The following is an 18530-nucleotide window of genomic DNA, read 5'->3' as shown; positions in this document are numbered from 1 at the left end:
CTGAATATAATGTTACTATTATCTCCATCCTCACTTCTAGGGACAGGAAGTACACAAAAGTACCTGCCCTATCCAGAATAGTCTACTCTCTCACTTTGACAGTTGGGGCTGCTATCATATCACCCTCCAAGGCTGTTAGCTAGCTACCTACAAATGCATTTGGAGTTAGTTTTTTACAGTGATAAATACATCAAGATACCGAGCTAATATGATGTTAGGTAGCTGGTGATATATAATTCACTTGGCTAGCTATCTATACAGTATATAACGTTGGCAAGATAGCTAACTAGCTAGTTAATTTAGCAGCTCATTTGTGTTAGCCTGCACAGTAGCTAGTTAGCTAATAATACATAGTTTAAAAAAAAAACATTTTTGTATTGTATTTACTTAGTTGAATAGGTTCTGCCAGCCATGTGGATAATTGGAAACAGGGCAGCAAAGTGTTAGTCACCAGAGCGTTTTAGAGGATATTACTATTGAACTATGTACCCCTTTAATAACCAGATCTTCATACAAACTTGCTGTGCTGAATTCTTGACGCACAATCAAACTGGCTGCCATTTGCTGCCAGCACGCCCACAAGCGAGTCCCAATGGGCGGCCTCAGCAGTTTACCACTATCTAGTGTACATGCAACGTTTAAGTTAACGTTAGCTACTTCTGTGGCTTGAGACTGCTAGCTAACAATAAACGGACCGGAGGGAGTATGTCAGACCTCCCTAAAAGAGGCTTAGCCCCCCCATCCATTAATGTCTAGTGACGTCCCTGGCTGGCGGTGATGTGATCAGCGGCTGTCTGTCAACCAATAGCCTACTATGCTGTGTTATTAGCTAGAGCTAGACAGTCTGAGTACACTACATCCTGAATAGACACGAACATGTGTGTCTGAAATGCACCTTTAACTTCAGTTGGAGCTGAAACCACGGACAGATATCTCGATTGAGGATAAAGTCAGTATTTAGCTAAGTTATTAGCTGTTTTGCTCACCAAAGACGTAACAAAGTGAAAATGTAAAGTTTCCATCAACCTCGCGCGCAATGTAGATCTCAAAGCCTCAGTTCCGGGAGAGTAGTGGGTGAAACCATTCACTTCAGGAAAAGGGGTGATATAATTAACGTTTCCTTTCATTATGTGTTACTGAATTGATAAAAATATTTGCTGCCATTGTAGTAAGGTTGATAATACGAGAGGTCTTCGGACTTACCATTTTTGTATTATTTTCTTTGAAAGAACAACTAGTGTGTTTTGAGTGGTTCTCCCCTATTTGGGAAGTTGGTCTGCCTGCTCCTCAGGCTGAGAGAGATATTCTGACAGCAGGTTCCAGTCCTCTTCCTCTGTATATAAAAACTTTAAAACTCTATAACACAATAGTGGTTTTGGAAAACTGGTTCATATATCCTAAAGTCAATGGCGAATGTGGTTATGTATATTTTTATTTTGCCGTTCATAAATTGAAGACCTATTTCAGCAAGTTAACCAGGTTTCTGCTTGTTTAGCTAGCCGTGTTAATGACGAGCTAACTAGCACCGTTGGTCACTGCACTACAATGTGTCACGCAGCTATTACCAGCAGGTGATTTACCAGCAGGTGACTTATTGAAATATTAACTTCATGTTTATTTTCTTACTACCTTGAAATGTTTATATAAAAAGGGTTGCACTTGTGCTCTGTATTTATGGATTAATATCACTTCACATTGAGGGCATGTGTCACTACTGTTGCTCCTTTCTAAATGATATCTTGTGTCCTACCTAACCATGTATCACTACTGTTGTTCCTATCTAAATTATATCTTGTGTCCTACCTAACCATGTATCACTACTGTTGCTCCTATCTAAATGATATCTTGTGTCCTACCTAACCAGTGAACGTGTGGCTGTGACCGTCCTGTCAGGGCCTGTCATCACTGTTTGATATCTTTTACTGCAGATAAAAACTGAGTCAACCTGAAGTGTGGGTGTCCGTGTGCCTTTCTTCTGGGGGGCTGTGTGAAGTTGGTTACACCAGGTGCCTGTACTATATAAACACTGCTAATCCAACACTAGTGCTAGGTGCCTGTACTATATAAACACTGCTAATCCAACAATAGTGCTGGTGCCTGTACTATATAAACACTGCTAATCCAACAATAGTGCTAGGTGCCTGTACAATATAAACACTGCTAATCCAACAATAGTGCTGGTGCCTGTACTATATAAACACTGCTAATCCAACAATAGTGCTAGGTGCCTGTACTACGTAAACACTGCTAATCCAACAATAGTGCTAGGTTCCTGTACTACAGGTGCCTGCACACTTAATTAAAGGGGAACTACTCTCAAAAACCTAAATTTCTTAGATTTTTCCCAAACCTCAAACGTAGTCTCCTGATGTGGTTTAAGCATTGTTATATACTTAGAACATACAATTATATTGTTTTTCTGTTTAAAACAGTCAGACTTTGAGAACAAAAACCTGAAGAAAAAAAAGAGACATTTTGAAACCTGTGAATTTCTGACTGTTTCTATAATAGTTATTCTATTATCCTACTGAACAGTACAGCTTGGGTTGGTCTACTATTATCCTACTGAACAGTACAGCTTGGGTTGGTCTACTATTATCCTACTGAACAGTACAGCTTGGGTTGGCCTGACTGTTAAAGACCAATATGGGATTCATCATTTGGGGTCATTGTCACGACCGTTGTTGAATGGACCAAGGCGCAGCGGGTTGAGTGCTCATCTTAACTTTTATTGTGAACACGACTAATAAACAAAACTAACAAACAGTCGTACCAAGAACAACCTCCCACAATTCCCAAAGCAAACATACTCCTAATTATAGGACCTTCAATCAGAGGCAACGATACACAGCTGCCTCCAATTGAAGGCCGCAATCCCAAATACCTAAACAGAATTAAACACCCTAGAACAGACATAGAACATTACAACATAGAACTAAACCAAAAACCCCGGAATACATAAATCAAACGCCCCTCTACATAAACACACACTCAAAACCATATAAAACAAACACCCCCTGTCACGTCCTGACTAAACTAATTACAAATAACCCCTTTACTGGTCAGGACGTGACAGTAAAGGGAAAAAAAGCAGGCACCCTGCTTTTCACACAGGGTGCCTTTCCTTCACTGGGCCGTTTGGAAAATGTTTTGCTTAGAATACTGTATACCCACTTCTCCAGGCACCACTACAACACTGACCTACACAACAGCTTTCAACATACCAGTATTTAGTTGTGAAACTTTCTAAAGAAATGCTTGTATAAATAATACAATATTAAAATACGTCAAATTATCCATTTATTTGTTTCTAAAGTGGTTGCAATGCTGTGAAAAACAGTACTGCACTACTGTGCTAAAATAATTCAAAGTTGAGCTTGTCTTTGCAGGGGGACTCTTATTTAGAAGAAAATAATCTGAGGTCGTGCGCCAGCATATTACCCTGCTGCTAGCAGAACGGTAATATAGGTTTTTAACCTAGAATATTTGTACGGTGTGCTGCGAGGTACAAACTGCAGAGATCTCTATATAGAGTGAGATCAAAAAGAGGTTATTTCCACAAGGGGCGACAAACGCCAGTTAATATTCCAGAATAGAGCACCACAGAATTTATAGGCTCCCTTTGCCAGGTGGTCAATGTGGAGATCCTCCGGCCTGGGCCAAAAGTATTTACTGCTTCCTGAACTGTGCAATCGTTCACTACTCCCCATGACGTGTACAAGCATTAGATTGGTGAAGGCGTAGGTTATAGCATGAGTTTCCATACTAATCAATTATTGTAAAATCATGTCCATGAAGGGAGGTGAGCAAGTGCACACTTTGGGAGGAAGGAGATGTTATTGGGGCACAGCCCAGGTATGCAGACGTTTCCCCAGCCACGCACCATTTCAACCAATATATCAAATGTTTTATGATGAGCCAATTTTACTTCAGGTGTTTCAGTGGTGGTCTGGAACAAAATCCTGCAAAGCCTGAATCCCTCCAGGGTTGGTGGGTGACTGTATCTCTCCAGGGTTGGTGGGTGACTTCTGGATCCTGACCAGACATGGAGTAGTTGGCTCTGCATTTACACTCACAGCAAACCCACCTATCACCACACACACACACACACACACACACACACACACACACACACACACACACACACACACACACACACACACACACACACACACACACACACCAGGACAACAATACATCAGTCTATGTGGAGGATAAATAACTACATTGATGTCTTCTCTTCTCTCTTTCTATTTATTTGTAGTTTCTCACTGTTTGAATTAGCAGGTGATATTATTAGCCCCTCATCTGTGTGTGTGAGAGAGAGAAAGACAAACAGAAAGAGAGAGACAGACGAGTCCCCTACGCAAGCACGACCTAAAGCTCTGTTCACAAACACAAACAGACCCCACAGAGCCCCAGGACAGCAAACATATTATACCCAACCAAATCATGAGAAAACAAAAAGATAATTACTTGACATATTGGAAAGAATTAACAAAAAGAGCAAACTAGAATGTTATTTAGCCCTAAACAGAGAGTACACAGTGGCAGAATACCTGACCACTGTGACTGACCAAAACGTAAGTCTTGCTATTGAGAAAGGCCGCCGTAGGCAGACCTGAAATCAAAATGTATTAGTTACGAGCCCCTAACCAACAATACAGTTAAAAGTAACAAGTAATTAAAGAGCAGCAAGAGGGGAATCACACAAGACTGATCTCAGTTAATTCATACTGTATGTTGTAGTCTGCCCAAGAGGAGAATCACACAAGACTGATCTCAGTTAATTCATACTGTATGTTGTAGTCTGTCCAAGAGGGGAATCACACAAGACTGATCTCAGTTAATTCATACTGTATGTTGTAGTCTGTCCAAGAGGGGAATCACACAAGACTGATCTCAGTTAATTCATACTGTATGTTGTAGTCTGTCCAAGAGGGGAATCACACAAGACTGATCTCAGTTAATTCATACTGTATGTTGTAGTCTGTCTAATAATTAAATCACACAAGACTGACAGCCTGTAATTTTATTAAAAGCATTCAGTTGATTACATGGCAGTTTAGAGAGAAACATCATAGCAATAATCTACATCATAATCAATAATCAATATCATAACATTTATAATCAATAACATCATATATATACTACTAACAACATCATAACAATAATCTACATCATAATCAATTATCAATATACTACTAACACAAATAATCTACATCATAATCAATATCATAAGGTAAACCCCAACAACAAAGAAAAATGACTTGAGAAAAATGTTTCATAATACAAAGAATGACCAGATGATTATAATAATACATGGACGAATAATGGAAACACTTCAAGATAAAGAATCTAAGAGACACTAAATAAGATAAAGAATCTAAGAGACACTAAATAAGATAAAGAATCTAAGAGACACTAAATAAGATAAAGAATCTAAGAGACACTAAATAAGATAAAGAATCTAAGAGATACTAAATAAGATAAAGAATCTAATAGACACTAAATAAGATAAAGAATCTAAGACACTAAATAAGATAAAGAATCTAAGAGACACTAAATAAGATAAAGAATCTAAGACACTAAATAAGATAAAGAATCTAAGAGACACTAAATAAGATAAAGAATCTAAGAGACACTAAATAAGATAAAGAATCTAAGCGACACTAAATAAGATAAAGAATCTAAGACACACTAAATAAGATAAAGAATCTAAGAGATACTAAATAAGATAAAGAATCTAAGAGACACTAAATAAGATAAAGAATCTAAGAGACACTAAATAAGATAAAGAATCTAAGAGACTAAATAAAATAAAGAATCTAAGAGACACTAAATAAGATAAAGAATCTAAGACACTAAATAAGATAAAGAATCTAAGAGACACTAAATAAGATAAAGAATCTAAGAGATACTAAATAAGATAAAGAATCTAAGAGACACTAAATAAGATAAAGAATCTAAGACACTAAATAAGATAAAGAATCTAAGAGACACTAAATAAGATAAAGAATCTAAGACACTAAATAAGATAAAGAATCTAAGAGACACTAAATAAGATAAAGAATCTAAGAGACACTAAATAAGATAAAGAATCTAAGAGACACTAAATAAGATAAAGAATCTAAGAGACACTAAATAAGATAAAGAATCTAAGAGACACTAAATAAGATAAAGAATCTAAGACACTAAATAAGATAAAGAATCTAAGAGACACTAAATAAGATAAAGAATCTAAGAGACACTAAATAAGATAAAGAATCTAAGAGATACTAAATAAGATAAAGAATCTAAGAGACACTAAATAAGATAAAGAATCTAAGACACTAAATAAGATAAAGAATCTAAGAGACACTAAATAAGATAAAGAATCTAAGACACTAAATAAGATAAAGAATCTAAGAGACACTAAATAAGATGAAGAATCTAAGAGACACTAAATAAGATGAAGAATCTAAGAGACACTAAATAAGATAAAGAATCTAAGAGACACTAAATAAGATAAAGAATCTAAGAGACACTAAATAAGATAAAGAATCTAAGAGACACTAAATAAGATAAAGAATCTAAGAGACACTAAATAAGATAAAGAATCTAAGAGACACTAAATAAGATAAAGAATCTAAGAGACACTAAATAAGATAAAGAATCTAAGAGACACTAAATAAGATAAAGAATCTAAGACACTAAATAAGATAAAAACATGAAGACAAAAGCAAAAAGCAATACATTCTGAAACACAAAACAGACGTAATTGAGGTACTCTCTTAAAATAATCAAAACCCCATGTTACCCAGAACCCCATGTTACCCAGAACCCCATGTTACCCAGAACCCCATGTCACCAAAACCCCATGTTACCAAAACCCCATGTTACCAAAACCCCATGTTACCCAGAACCCCATGTTACCCAGAACCCCATGTTACCGAAACCCCATGTTACCTAGAACCCCATGTTACCCAGAACCCCATGTTACCAAAACCCCATGTTACCAAAACCCCATGTTACCAAAACCCCATGTTACCCTAAACCCCATTTTATCCCAAACCCCATATTATCCCAAACCAATGTTATCCAGAACCCCATGTTACCCAGAACCCCATGTTACCCAGAACCTCATGTTACCCAGAACCTCATGTTACCCAAAGGCCACGTTACCCTCGTGGTAAACATCTAACTTAAAAAAGTTAATGGTGGTTGCAGTCACTCCTTTTAGATTTCTTCCAAGGTTCTAGAAAGATAAACTAATTCTGAACTTGTTATTAAAATTAGAACCACTTCAGGTTTGTCACCACATTTTAAACACCAGTCCACTGCTGACCATCCATTTAAAACACAAAACTGACCTAAGATCAGCATGTAGGGTCAGCTTCATTCTACTCCTACTCCGTCCCCTGGGCTGCTCTCTCCTCTCCCGGTCCAGCTTCAGCTCTGGAGCTCAGAGAGACCATCTCCATGGCATTGACATAAAGATCCATGCTGCTCACCCTGTTCACTCTCTTCTGCCTCCTGGTGGGCTAGGGAGACACAGCACCAACAATCAGACATTTACTCTATAGTATCTCCATTCTCTCCCCCTCCCTCTACCCCTCACCCTCTCCCTCTAGTTTAAATGACCTGTAACGTCTGAGTAAATGTCTTTACCTTGTAGTACAGGTAGGAGGTGGTGATGGCTGTCAGTAGGATCAGCAGCACTACAACGTGTCTGATGATGAAGGCTGGCAGAGGAGAGGCTGCAAACAGAAACACCTTTGATGAGGGGACTGATCATCATCACATAGATCTGTGGGAAATCTGTCAATGACAAAGTTATAAGTCTGGTTCATGTTCAGTTACCTGTGATGGTGAGGGAGAGGAGCTCACTCTCAGAGGAGAAGTTATGAGAGAAAACATAATTGTCATAAACACAGCTGTAGTTCCCTTGGTGGGAGTCATCTGCAGCAGGGAAGAGGAAGGCAGCAGAGTGATTGACAGCTGGCTGGGTCTGGGTTCTGTTGGAGCCGGTGAACGTGAGGAGGAAGGAGCCTCCTGGGTACTGTGGCTGAGTGGAGCAGGTGATGGTGAAGCTGTAGCCCCTGAACACCTCGGGCCCCTGGTGGCCTCTGGAGACCCCTCCCATTGAGTCAGTCAGGGAGATATCAGGCTGGACCAGGAGATCTAGAACAATAAAAGAGAACAAGAAAAACCTCTTCAACTAGTTTCCTACAGATATGACAATAACATCAGCATGTAACAGTGCTAGCCACCCTCCCTCACAGGGCAACATGAGTAGTGGGCCTACAGTTACTGAGACAACATATGTTGATATCAGGCTTCAGCAGGACATCTGGAACAAGAGGAGAGAAAAAGAAAACATAGCTCCTCAACTACTTTCCTCATTTAGATATGACAATAACATGACATGTGACAGTGGTAGTGAGTAGAGACGTTCACTGAGATAACACTCAAATACAAAAGCATTCTGGGATTTTTAAGTTGTATTTGATTCCTACTTGACTGAGTGATCTATTTAGTAAAGCAGACTGACAAGCTAAACAGTCATCATGAGAGGTGCAGAGGAAGTTGTATGAATGAAGGAAATCAGTTGAATATAATTATAATATGTTGATATTTCCTGAGCAGATAACTATGAGTCCAGGAAGGAGATATAATACATGGACTAAAGTATGTGGATCTCAGCAGTGAGTTTTACAACAGAGGATCATTTTTACGGCCTTCGTGGTTCAGCACTTAGTGGTCAGTTCTGTGAGCTTGTGTTGTTGTAACACCCTGGCCATAGAGAGGGGTTTTTGTTCTTTATTTTGGTTAGGCCAGGGTGTTACATTGGGAGGGCGTTCTATGTGCATTTTTCTATGTTGGTTTGTTTCATTGATTTTGGCCATGTGGCTTCCAATCAGGCACAGCTGTAGAGTGTTGTTGCTGATTGGGAGTCACACATAAGTGCCTGTTTTTTCTGTTGGGGTTTTTTGGGTAATTGTTTCTGTTTAGAGTAATTTCCAACAGCACTGTTCTACTGTCGTTTATTTGTTATTTTTTGTAGTGTTCTCTTCGTTGTAATTAAAATTCAAGATGAACACTAACTCCGCTGCACCTTGGTCAACTCTCTCTCCCGACAGCCGTTACAGTTGTCTACCACTTTGCGGCTGAGCTGTTGTTGCTCCTGGACTTGCCACGTTGAAAGTATGAGATCTTCGGTAAGGCCATTCTACTGCCAATGTTTGTCTATGGAGATTGCATGGCTGTTTGGTTGATTTTATACACCTGTCAGCAATGGGTGTGGCTGAAATAGCCGAATCCACTAAAGCCCACTTATTTTTGGTCACATAGTGTATCTTATTACCTGAACAGATCACTGAGTCCAGGACAGATATCATATCTTCTCCCACACTCCCTCAGTGCAGTCTCAGACCCATAACAGAGAACTCTAAACACTCTAGTGGTGTTTCCAGGTAGAACTGAGACAGTGGAGCCACAACCCAGCTGTCTACACACTACTGCAGCTGATGCAACCTTTTATACAAATCTTAACCTTGTGTTGTTTTTCATGAACATCCAAGAGGATGGACTTTGCTATAAAATGCTGTGGCTCAAGTCCATTCATTGGGCTTCTCAACGAATCACCTACGGGTGGGTCGTCGACAAGCTTCATTAATTAATTCAGTAATGAATGGATGTTGTAAGTTGCGAATAAAGTAATATCCTGACTGGTGATTGGTCTCTTCTCATTACTGAATATAATTTACACCACAACATTCAATCAGTTTTGGTGATGACACTGTCAAGGACTAAACACAAATATGTTGGATAAAAGATTGTAGTTTGCTATGTTTGATACTGTAAGAGGTAGAAATGGGTTCTTAGTCACTCAGGATAGGGTTGGAGTAATGCAGGCAGGAGACAGGAATAAGTTCACTTCACTTTATAGAAAATAAACAGCTGGACATCCATCAGGCAGCTTCACTTCAGTACCATCTGAACTACAATGATCTGCCCATGAACATCTCCCATAAACCAATATGACAAACACAAATATAATGTTTAAATACATCTGACATCTCTCCCTCTATTTAAATGAAATAAAAAATACATAAAACATGATACACGGTAATATTGTAAAATGTATAAATAAATCTGTCAATATGACCAGTCTCTTACCTGAACAGGTCACATGATAATATCCACCAATACAGACACCAGGTCTTACTTCTATGATGTCACACTGTCTAATAGAAGACTAATTTCCATAGCAACTACTAAATAGTCTGACTCCTCTTCTTCCATCTTCAACCAGAGGTCCTCTAGATTCAGATACAGGGTTTCCACAGTCCAGCTCTCTACACACAACCTTAACCTCTCTCATGCTCCACCACCTAGTACATAGACCTGACCACTCTCCTTCATTGAAGACTTCCACTGTCCCAGAACAGGAAGTGGTCCCATTCACCAGTCTGACTGAGAGTTCAGCTGTAAACAGCAGAGAGGAAAACACAGTGGTGAGGACAGATGATGACAGTGATTACTAAACAACGGAACGATTAGACTAGTGCAGTGTTACCTAGCTAGCTACCTTGTTGTCTTTGTCATAACTTGATAATTGTTAATTGATAATTGTTAGCTAGCCAGCCATCGAGGTTAGCTAGCCAGCTATTTCCGTCCCCCGCGACGCCATTTTTCCTAACCTAGCCAACTATTACCGACGAGCAGCATTGTTGAAACTAAATACACTACAAGGAACGTCTTGATTAGTGTTATGTTAGCTAGCTAGCTACAAAGTTGCTTTGTATCATGACAAGGTGTAGTACTGAAACTACCGAGGTTACCTAGCCAGCTACACGTTCAAAGTCAACAACGCAGCCACTGCTAGCTAGCCTACTCCACCAGCCAGCAGTACTGTATCATCTTAGTCAATAACATTTTTGCAACGTAAGCTTAACTTCCTGAACATTCGAGACGTGTAGTCCACTTGTCACTCCAATCTCATTTGCATTAGCGTAGCCTCTTCTGTAGCTTGTCTACTATGTGTCTGCCTATCCCTGTTCTCTCTCCTCTGCACAGGCCATACAAACGCTCCACACCGCGTGGCCGCTGCCACTCTAACCTGGTGGTCCCAGCGCGCACGACCCACGTGGAGTTCCAGGTCTCCGGCAGCCTCTGGAACTGCCGGTCTGCGGCCAACAAGGCTGAGTTCATCTCAGCCTATGCTACCCTCCAGTCCCTAGACTTCCTGGCGCTGACGGAAACATGGATCACCACAGATAACACTGCTACTCCTACTGCTCTCTCCTCGTCTGACTACGTGTTCTCGCATACCCCTAGAGCATCGAGCCAGCGGGGTGGTGGCACTGGAATCCTCATCTCTCCCAAGTGGACATTCTCTCTTTCTCCCCTGACCCATCTGTCTATCTCCTCATTTGAATTCCATGCTGTCACAGTTACCAGCCCTTTCAAGCTTAACATCCTTATCATTTATCGCCCTCCAGGTTCCCTTGGAGAGTTCATCAATGAGCTTGACGCCTTGATAAGTTCCTTTCCTGAGGATGGCTCACCTCTCACAGTTCTGGGTGACTTTAACCTCCCCACGTCTACCTTCGACTCATTCCTCTCTGCCTCCTTCTTTCCACTCCTCTCCTCTTTCGACCTCACCCTCTCACCTTCCCCCCCTACTCACAAGGCAGGCAATACGCTTGACCTCATCTTTACTAGATGCTGTTCTTCCACTAATCTCATTGCAACTCCCCTCCAAGTCTCCGACCACTACCTTGTATCCTTTTCCCTCTCGCTCTCATCCAACACTTCTCACTCTCCCCTACTCGGATGGTATTGCGCCGTCCCAACCTTCGCTCTCTCTCTCCCGCTACTCTCTCCTCTTCCATCCTATCATCTCTTCCCTCTGCTCAAACCTTCTCCAACCTATCTCCTGATTCTGCCTCCTCAACCCTCCTCTCCTCCCTCTCTGCATCCTTTGATCTCCTCTGTCCCCTATCCTCCAGGCCGGCTCGGTCCTCCCCTCCTGCTCCGTGGCTCGACGACTCACTGCGAGCTCACAGAACAGGGCTCCGGGCAGCCGAGCGGAAATGGAGGAAAACTCGCCTCCCCTGCGGACCTGGCATCCTTTCACTCCCTCCTCTCTACATTTTCCTCTTCTGTCTCTGCTGCTAAAGCCACTTTCTACCACTCTAAACTCCAAGCATCTGCCTCTAACCCTAGGAAGCTCTTTGCTACCTTCTCCTCCCTCCTGAATCCTCCTCCCCCTCCCCCCCTCCTCCCTCTCTGCGGATGACTTCGTCAACCATTTTGAAAAGAAGGTTGACGACATCCGATCCTCGTTGCTAAGTCAAACGACACTGCTGGTCCTGCTCACACTGCCCTACCCTGTGCTTTGACCTCTTTCTCCCCTCTCTCTCCAGATGAAATCCCGCGTCTTGTGACGGCCGGCCGCCCAACAACCTGCCCACTTGACCCTATCCCCTCCTCTCTTCTCCAGACCATTTCCGGAGACCTTCTCCCCTACCTCACCTCGCTCATCAACGCATCCTTGACCGCTGGCTACGTCCCTTCCGTCTTCAAGAGAGCGAGAGTTGCACCCCTTCTGAAAAAACCTACACTCGACCCCTCCGATGTCAACAACTACAGGCCAGTATCCCTTCTTTCCTTTCTCTCCAAAACTCTTGAACGCGCTGTGCTTGGCCAGCTCTCTTGCTATCTCTCTCAGAATGACCTTCTTGATCCTAATCAGTCAGGTTTCAAGACTGGGCATTCAACTGAGACTGCTCTTCTCTGTGTCACGGATGCTCTCCGCACTGCTAAAGCTAACTCTCTCTCCTCTGCTCTCATCCTTCTAGACCTATCTGCTGCCTTTGATACCGTGAACCATCAGATCCTCCTCTCCACCCTCTCCGAGCTGGGCATCTCTGGTACCGCGCACGCTTGGATTGCGTCCTACCTGACAGGTCGCTCCTACCAGGTGGCGTGGCGAGAATCTGTCTCCGCACCACGTGCTCTCACCACTGGTGTCCCCCAGGGCTCTGTTCTTGGCCCACTCCTATTCTCGCTATACACCAAGTCACTTGGCTCTGTCATATCCTCACATGGTTTCTCATATCATTGCTATGCAGATGACACACAATTAATCTTCTCCTTTCCCCCTTCTGACAACCAGGTGGCGAATCGCATCTCTGCATGTCTGGCAGACATATCAGTGTGGATGACGGATCACCACCTCAAGCTGAACCTCGGCAAGACGGAGCTGCTCTTCCTCCCGGGGAAGGACTGCCCGTTCCATGATCTCGCCATCACGGTTGACAACTCCCTTGTGTCCTCCTCCCAGAGTGCTAAGAGCCTTGGCGTGACCCTGGACAACACCCTGTCGTTCTCCACCAACATCAAGGCGGTGACCCGATCCTGTAGGTTCATGCTCTACAACATTCGCAGAGTACGACCCTGCCTCACACAGGAAGCGGCGCAGGTCCTAATCCAGGCACTTGTCATCTCCCGTCTGGATTACTGCAACTCGCTGTTGGCTGGGCTCCCTGCCTGTGCCATTAAACCCCTACAACTCATCCAGAACGCCGCAGCCCGTCTGGTGTTCAACCTTCCCAAGTTCTCTCACGCCACCCCGCTCCTCCGCTCTCTCCACTGGCTTCCAGTCGAAGCTCGCATCCGCTACAAGACCATGGTGCTTGCCTACGGAGCTGTTAGGGGAACGGCACCTCCATACCTTCAGGCTCTGATCAGGCCCTACACCCAAACAAGGGCACTCCGTTCATCCACCTCTGGCCTGCTCGCCTCCCTACCTCTGAGGAAGCACAGTTCCCGCTCAGCCCAGTCAAAACTGTTCGCTGCTCTGGCACCCCAATGGTGGAACAAGCTCCCTCACGACGCCAGGACAGCGGAGTCAATCACCACCTTCCGGAGACACCTGAAACCCCACCTCTTCAAGGAATACCTGGGTTAGGATAAGGTAATCCTTCTAACCCCCCCCCTTAAAAGATTTAGATGCACTATTGTAAAGTGGTTGTTCCACTGGATATTATAGGTGAATGCACCAATTTGTAAGTCGCTCTGGATAAGAGCGTCTGCTAAATGGCTAAAATGTAAATGTAAAGTGATTCTAACAGCAGTAGTGCTTTGTGGTTGACAAGTATTAGTAGTTCCATAAAACAGTACTTGTTATTGGGTTTAGAATGGTTTGTATGGACACATGAATTTCTCCATGTGGGATAATAAAGTTGACTAATATTGAACTGCTATAATCACTGAAGATTTATACTCTACCTACCTGGTGGACTGACGCTTTGAGCCTGGAGATCTGAGGAGAAAGAGAGAGACAGAGGAGAAAGAGAGAGAGAAAACAGAGAGAAACAAAGGAGAAAGGGAGGAGTCAGAGGAAGAGAGAGACTGTCACGTTCGTCGACTGGAGTGGACCAAAACGCAGCGGGAATGTGTATACTCATCTTCTTTTTTATTAGAAGAAATGTGAACACTAAACAAAATAACAAACACCGACGAAAACCTGTCCTGTCAGGTGCAACAAACACAAAACAGGAAACAACTACCCACAAATCCCATGGAAAAAAATACCCCTATAAATAGGACCTTAAATTAGAAGCAATGAGGAGCAGCTGCTTCCAATTGAAGGTCAACCCAATTAACTAAACATAGAAATAGACAAGCTAGACTAAACATAGAAATATACTAACATAGAACATTACCCCAAAAATCCTGAAACACACTAAACAGACACCCCCTGCCACGCCCTGACCAAACTACAACACCAAATAACCCCCTTTACTGGTCAGGACGTGACAGAGACAGAGGTTAAATGAACATCAACATGACCTTTCATGATGTGATGGGAAAGACAGGCTTATCGTTGGTATGGTGCAACAACACCCATGTGTACATACACTATATATACAAAAGTATGTGGACACCCCTTCAAATTAGTGGATTCTATTTCAGCCACACCCCTTCCTGACAGATGTATAAATCAAGCACTCAGCCATGCAATCTCCATAGACAAACATTGGCAGTAGAATGGCCTTAATGAAGAGTTCAGTGACTTTCAACGTGGCACAGTGATAGGATGCCACATTTCCAAGTCAGATGGTCAAATGTCTGCCCTGCTAGAGCTGCCCAGGTCAACTGTAAATGCTGTTATTGTGAAGAGGAGACGTCTAGGAGCAACAGAGCATAAAAATCGTCTCACTACCAATTTCCAAACGGCCTCTGGATTCAACGTCAGCACGTGAACTGTTCGTTGAGAGCTTCATGAAATGGATTTCTATAGCCAAGCAGCCACACACAAGCCTAAGTTCACCATGCACAACGCTAAGGGTCATCTGGAGAGATGTAAAGCTCGCCTCCATTGGACTCTGGAGAAAACACGTTCTCTGGAGTGATGAAAACACGTTCTCTGGAGCGATGAAAACACGTTCTCTGGAGCGATGAAAACATGTTCTCTGGAGCGAAAAAACACATTGTCTGGAGCGATGAAAACATGTTCTCTGGAGCGATGAAAACGTTCTCTGGAGCGATGAAAACACGTTCTCTGGAGCGATGAAAACACGTTCTCTGGAGCGATGAAAACACGTTCTCTGGAGCGATGAAAACACGTTCTCTGGAGCGATGAAAACACGTTCTCTGGAGCGATGAAAACACGTTCTCTGGAGCGATGAATCATGCTTCACCATCTGGAAGACCAAGGAAAAATCTGGGTTTGGCGAATGCCAGGAGAACGCTACCTGCCACAATGCGTAGAGCCAACTGTAAAGTTTGGTGGAGGAGGAATAATGGTCTAGGGCTTAACCTCTTACATCTAGACGTTCCGCTAGCGGAACACCTGCTCCAATATCCAATGATGGGCGTGGCGCGAAATACAAATTCCTCGAAAATCCGAAAACTTCAATTTTTCAAACATATGACTATTTTACAGCATTTTAAAGACAAGACTCTCCTTTATCTAACCACACTGTCCGATTTCAAAAAGGCTTTACAACGAAAGCAAAACATTAGATTATGTCAGCAGAGTACCCAGCCAGAAATAATCAGACACCCATTTTTTAAGCTAGCATATAATGTCAAAAAACCAAAACCACAGCTAAATGCAGCACTAACCTTTGATGATCTTCATCAGATGACAGTCCTAGGACATTATGTTATACAATACATGCATGTTTTGTTCAATCAAGTTCATATTTATATCAAAAAACAGCTTTTTACATTAGCATGTGACGTTCAAAACTAGCATACCCCCCGCAAACTTCCGGCGAATTCACTAACAATTTACTAAATTACTCACGATAAACGTTCACAAAAAGCATAACAATTATTTTAAGAATTATAGATACAGAACTCCTCTATGCACTCGATATGTCCGATTTTAAAATAGCTTTTTGGTGAAAGCACATTTTGCAATATTCTAAGTACATAGCCCAGCCATCACGGGCTAGCTATTTAGACACCCGGCAAGTTTAGCACTCACCAATATCAGATTTACTATTACAAAAGTTTTATTACCTTTTGTTGTCTTCGTCAGAATGCACTCCCAGGACTGCTACTTCAATAACAAATGTTGGTATGGTCCAAAATAATCCATCGTTATATCTGAATAGCGGCGTTTTGTTCGTGCGTTCCAGAAACTATCCGAAATGGTAAATCAGGGTCGCGCGCATGGCGCAATTCGTGACAAAAAAAATCTAAATATTCCATTACCGTACTTCGAAGCATGTCAACCGCTGTTTAAAATCCATTTTTATGCCATTTTTCTCGTAAAAAAGCGATAATATTCCGACCGGGAATGTCCATTTAGCTAAACAGAGGAAAGAAAACAAAGCTTTCGGTCGACGCGGGCACGAACCTGAGTCTCACAGTACTGTAACCAGCCACTACCCAAACGCGCTACTTTGTTTCAGCCAGAGCCTGCAAAGCCACGATTCAGCATTTTGCCGCCTTCTGAGAGCCTATGGCAGCCGTAGGAAGTGTCACGGTACAGCTAAGATCCTCACTCTTCAATAAACAGAGACAAGAAGAATGACACCTTGTCAGACAGGCCACTTCCTGCATGAAATCTTCTCAGGTTTTTGCCTGCCATATGAGTTCTGTTATACTCACAGACACCATTCAAACAGTTTTAGAATATTTAGGGTGTTTTCTATCCAAAGCCAATAATTATATGCATATTCTAGTTACTGGGCAGGAGTAGTAACCAGATTAAATCGGGTACGTTTTTTATCCAGCCGTGTCAATACTGCCCCCTAGCCATAACAGGTTAATAGGAACAAAAGGCTTTATTGTGTGTTTTTACAGCAATGTTTGGCGATCCACTAGGAATGCCATGGAGATCAACCGGTTGGTGACCACTGTTCTCGAAAATTTAGTGAAGTTCGATCTCGTGCTTCTCACTGTTGGCTGATTTATCTGCAATTTAGAGGGAACATTGTGTCACACACTGATCTGTTTCACCTGTCTTTGTGATTATCTCCACCCCCTTCCAGGTGTAGCCCATCTTCCCCATTATCCCCTGTGTATTTTTTCCTGTGTTTAATGTTTGTCTGTCCCAGTCTCTGTTTTCTTGTCCTCCCAGTTTTGACCCTTACCTACCCTGACTCTGAGCCCGCCTGCCTGACCACTCTGCCTGAGCCTGCTTCTGATCTGTACCTCTGCCCTCCTCTGGATTACTGACTGCCTACCCTGAGCCTGCCTGCTGTCTTGTACCTTTGTCCCCTTACTCTGGACTATCGACCCCTGCCTGCCTTGACCTGTCTTTGCCTGCCCCTGTTGTCTGACCACAAATTACATCTGGTGGTCTTTTTGTGCTTAAGATTATCACATGAGTCTGTAATTATCTCTGGCCCTCTGTGTGACCTTATCACATGAGTCTGTAATTATCTCTGGTCCTCTGTGTGGTCTTATCACATGAGTCTGTAATTATCTCTGGCCCTCTGTGTGACCTTATCACATGAGTCTGTAATTATCTCTGGTCCTCTGTGTGGTCTTATCACATGAGTCTGTAATTATCTCTGGTCCTCTGTGTGACCTTATCACATGAGTCTGTAATTATCTCTGGCCCTCTGTGTGACCTCATCACATGTCAGATATACAATAATTAAATAAGATTGTTTAAAAAAATATATATTACAATCATTAAACTTAATATAACCCATAAACTCAGTAAATATCATTGGTGTTTAATATGAGGGTTTCAGCATGAAATATTCTTTATGTTTTTTATACACTTGTATTTATTCATGAATTATCTATTGGACAATATAGACACAGACACAATATATAGCAATTCATTTTTACTCAAGTATAAATTACCAAAGTTACCATAGAAGATTCCAGTAATTTTCATAAATTACCGGTAGCTTAGCAACTCTAACAGGAACCTAACTGGTAAATCAAATCAAATCAAATGTATTCATAAAGCCCTTCTTACATTAGCTGATATCTCAAAGTGCTGTACAGAAACCCAGCCTAAAACCCCAAACAGCAAGCAATGCAGGTGTAGAAGCACGGTGGCT

At 42.2% G+C, this 18530-nt stretch overlaps 1 protein-coding gene across 1 annotated transcript in view; it reads right to left on the bottom strand.

The window, feature by feature from the left end:
* Positions 1-7099: 7099 nt before the first annotated feature.
* LOC123732697 (deleted in malignant brain tumors 1 protein-like) overlaps positions 7100-18530 on the bottom strand; it is a 38230-nt gene continuing 26799 nt past the window's right edge. Inside the window, exons 6-8 of the mRNA XM_045711951.1 lie at positions 7843-8163; positions 7651-7739; positions 7100-7523 (exon numbers count right to left, since the gene is read on the bottom strand). Of these exons, the coding sequence (XP_045567907.1) occupies positions 7389-7523; positions 7651-7739; positions 7843-8163 (545 nt within the window). The 3' untranslated portion in view covers positions 7100-7388. The remainder of the gene's footprint in view (positions 7524-7650; positions 7740-7842; positions 8164-18530) is intronic.

The sequence above is a fragment of the Salmo salar genome, unplaced genomic scaffold, assembly GCF_905237065.1.
Source record: "Salmo salar unplaced genomic scaffold, Ssal_v3.1, whole genome shotgun sequence".
In the NCBI taxonomy this organism is placed as follows: Eukaryota; Metazoa; Chordata; class Actinopteri; order Salmoniformes; family Salmonidae; genus Salmo; species Salmo salar.
This window is presented reverse-complemented; position numbering and strand designations above follow the sequence as displayed.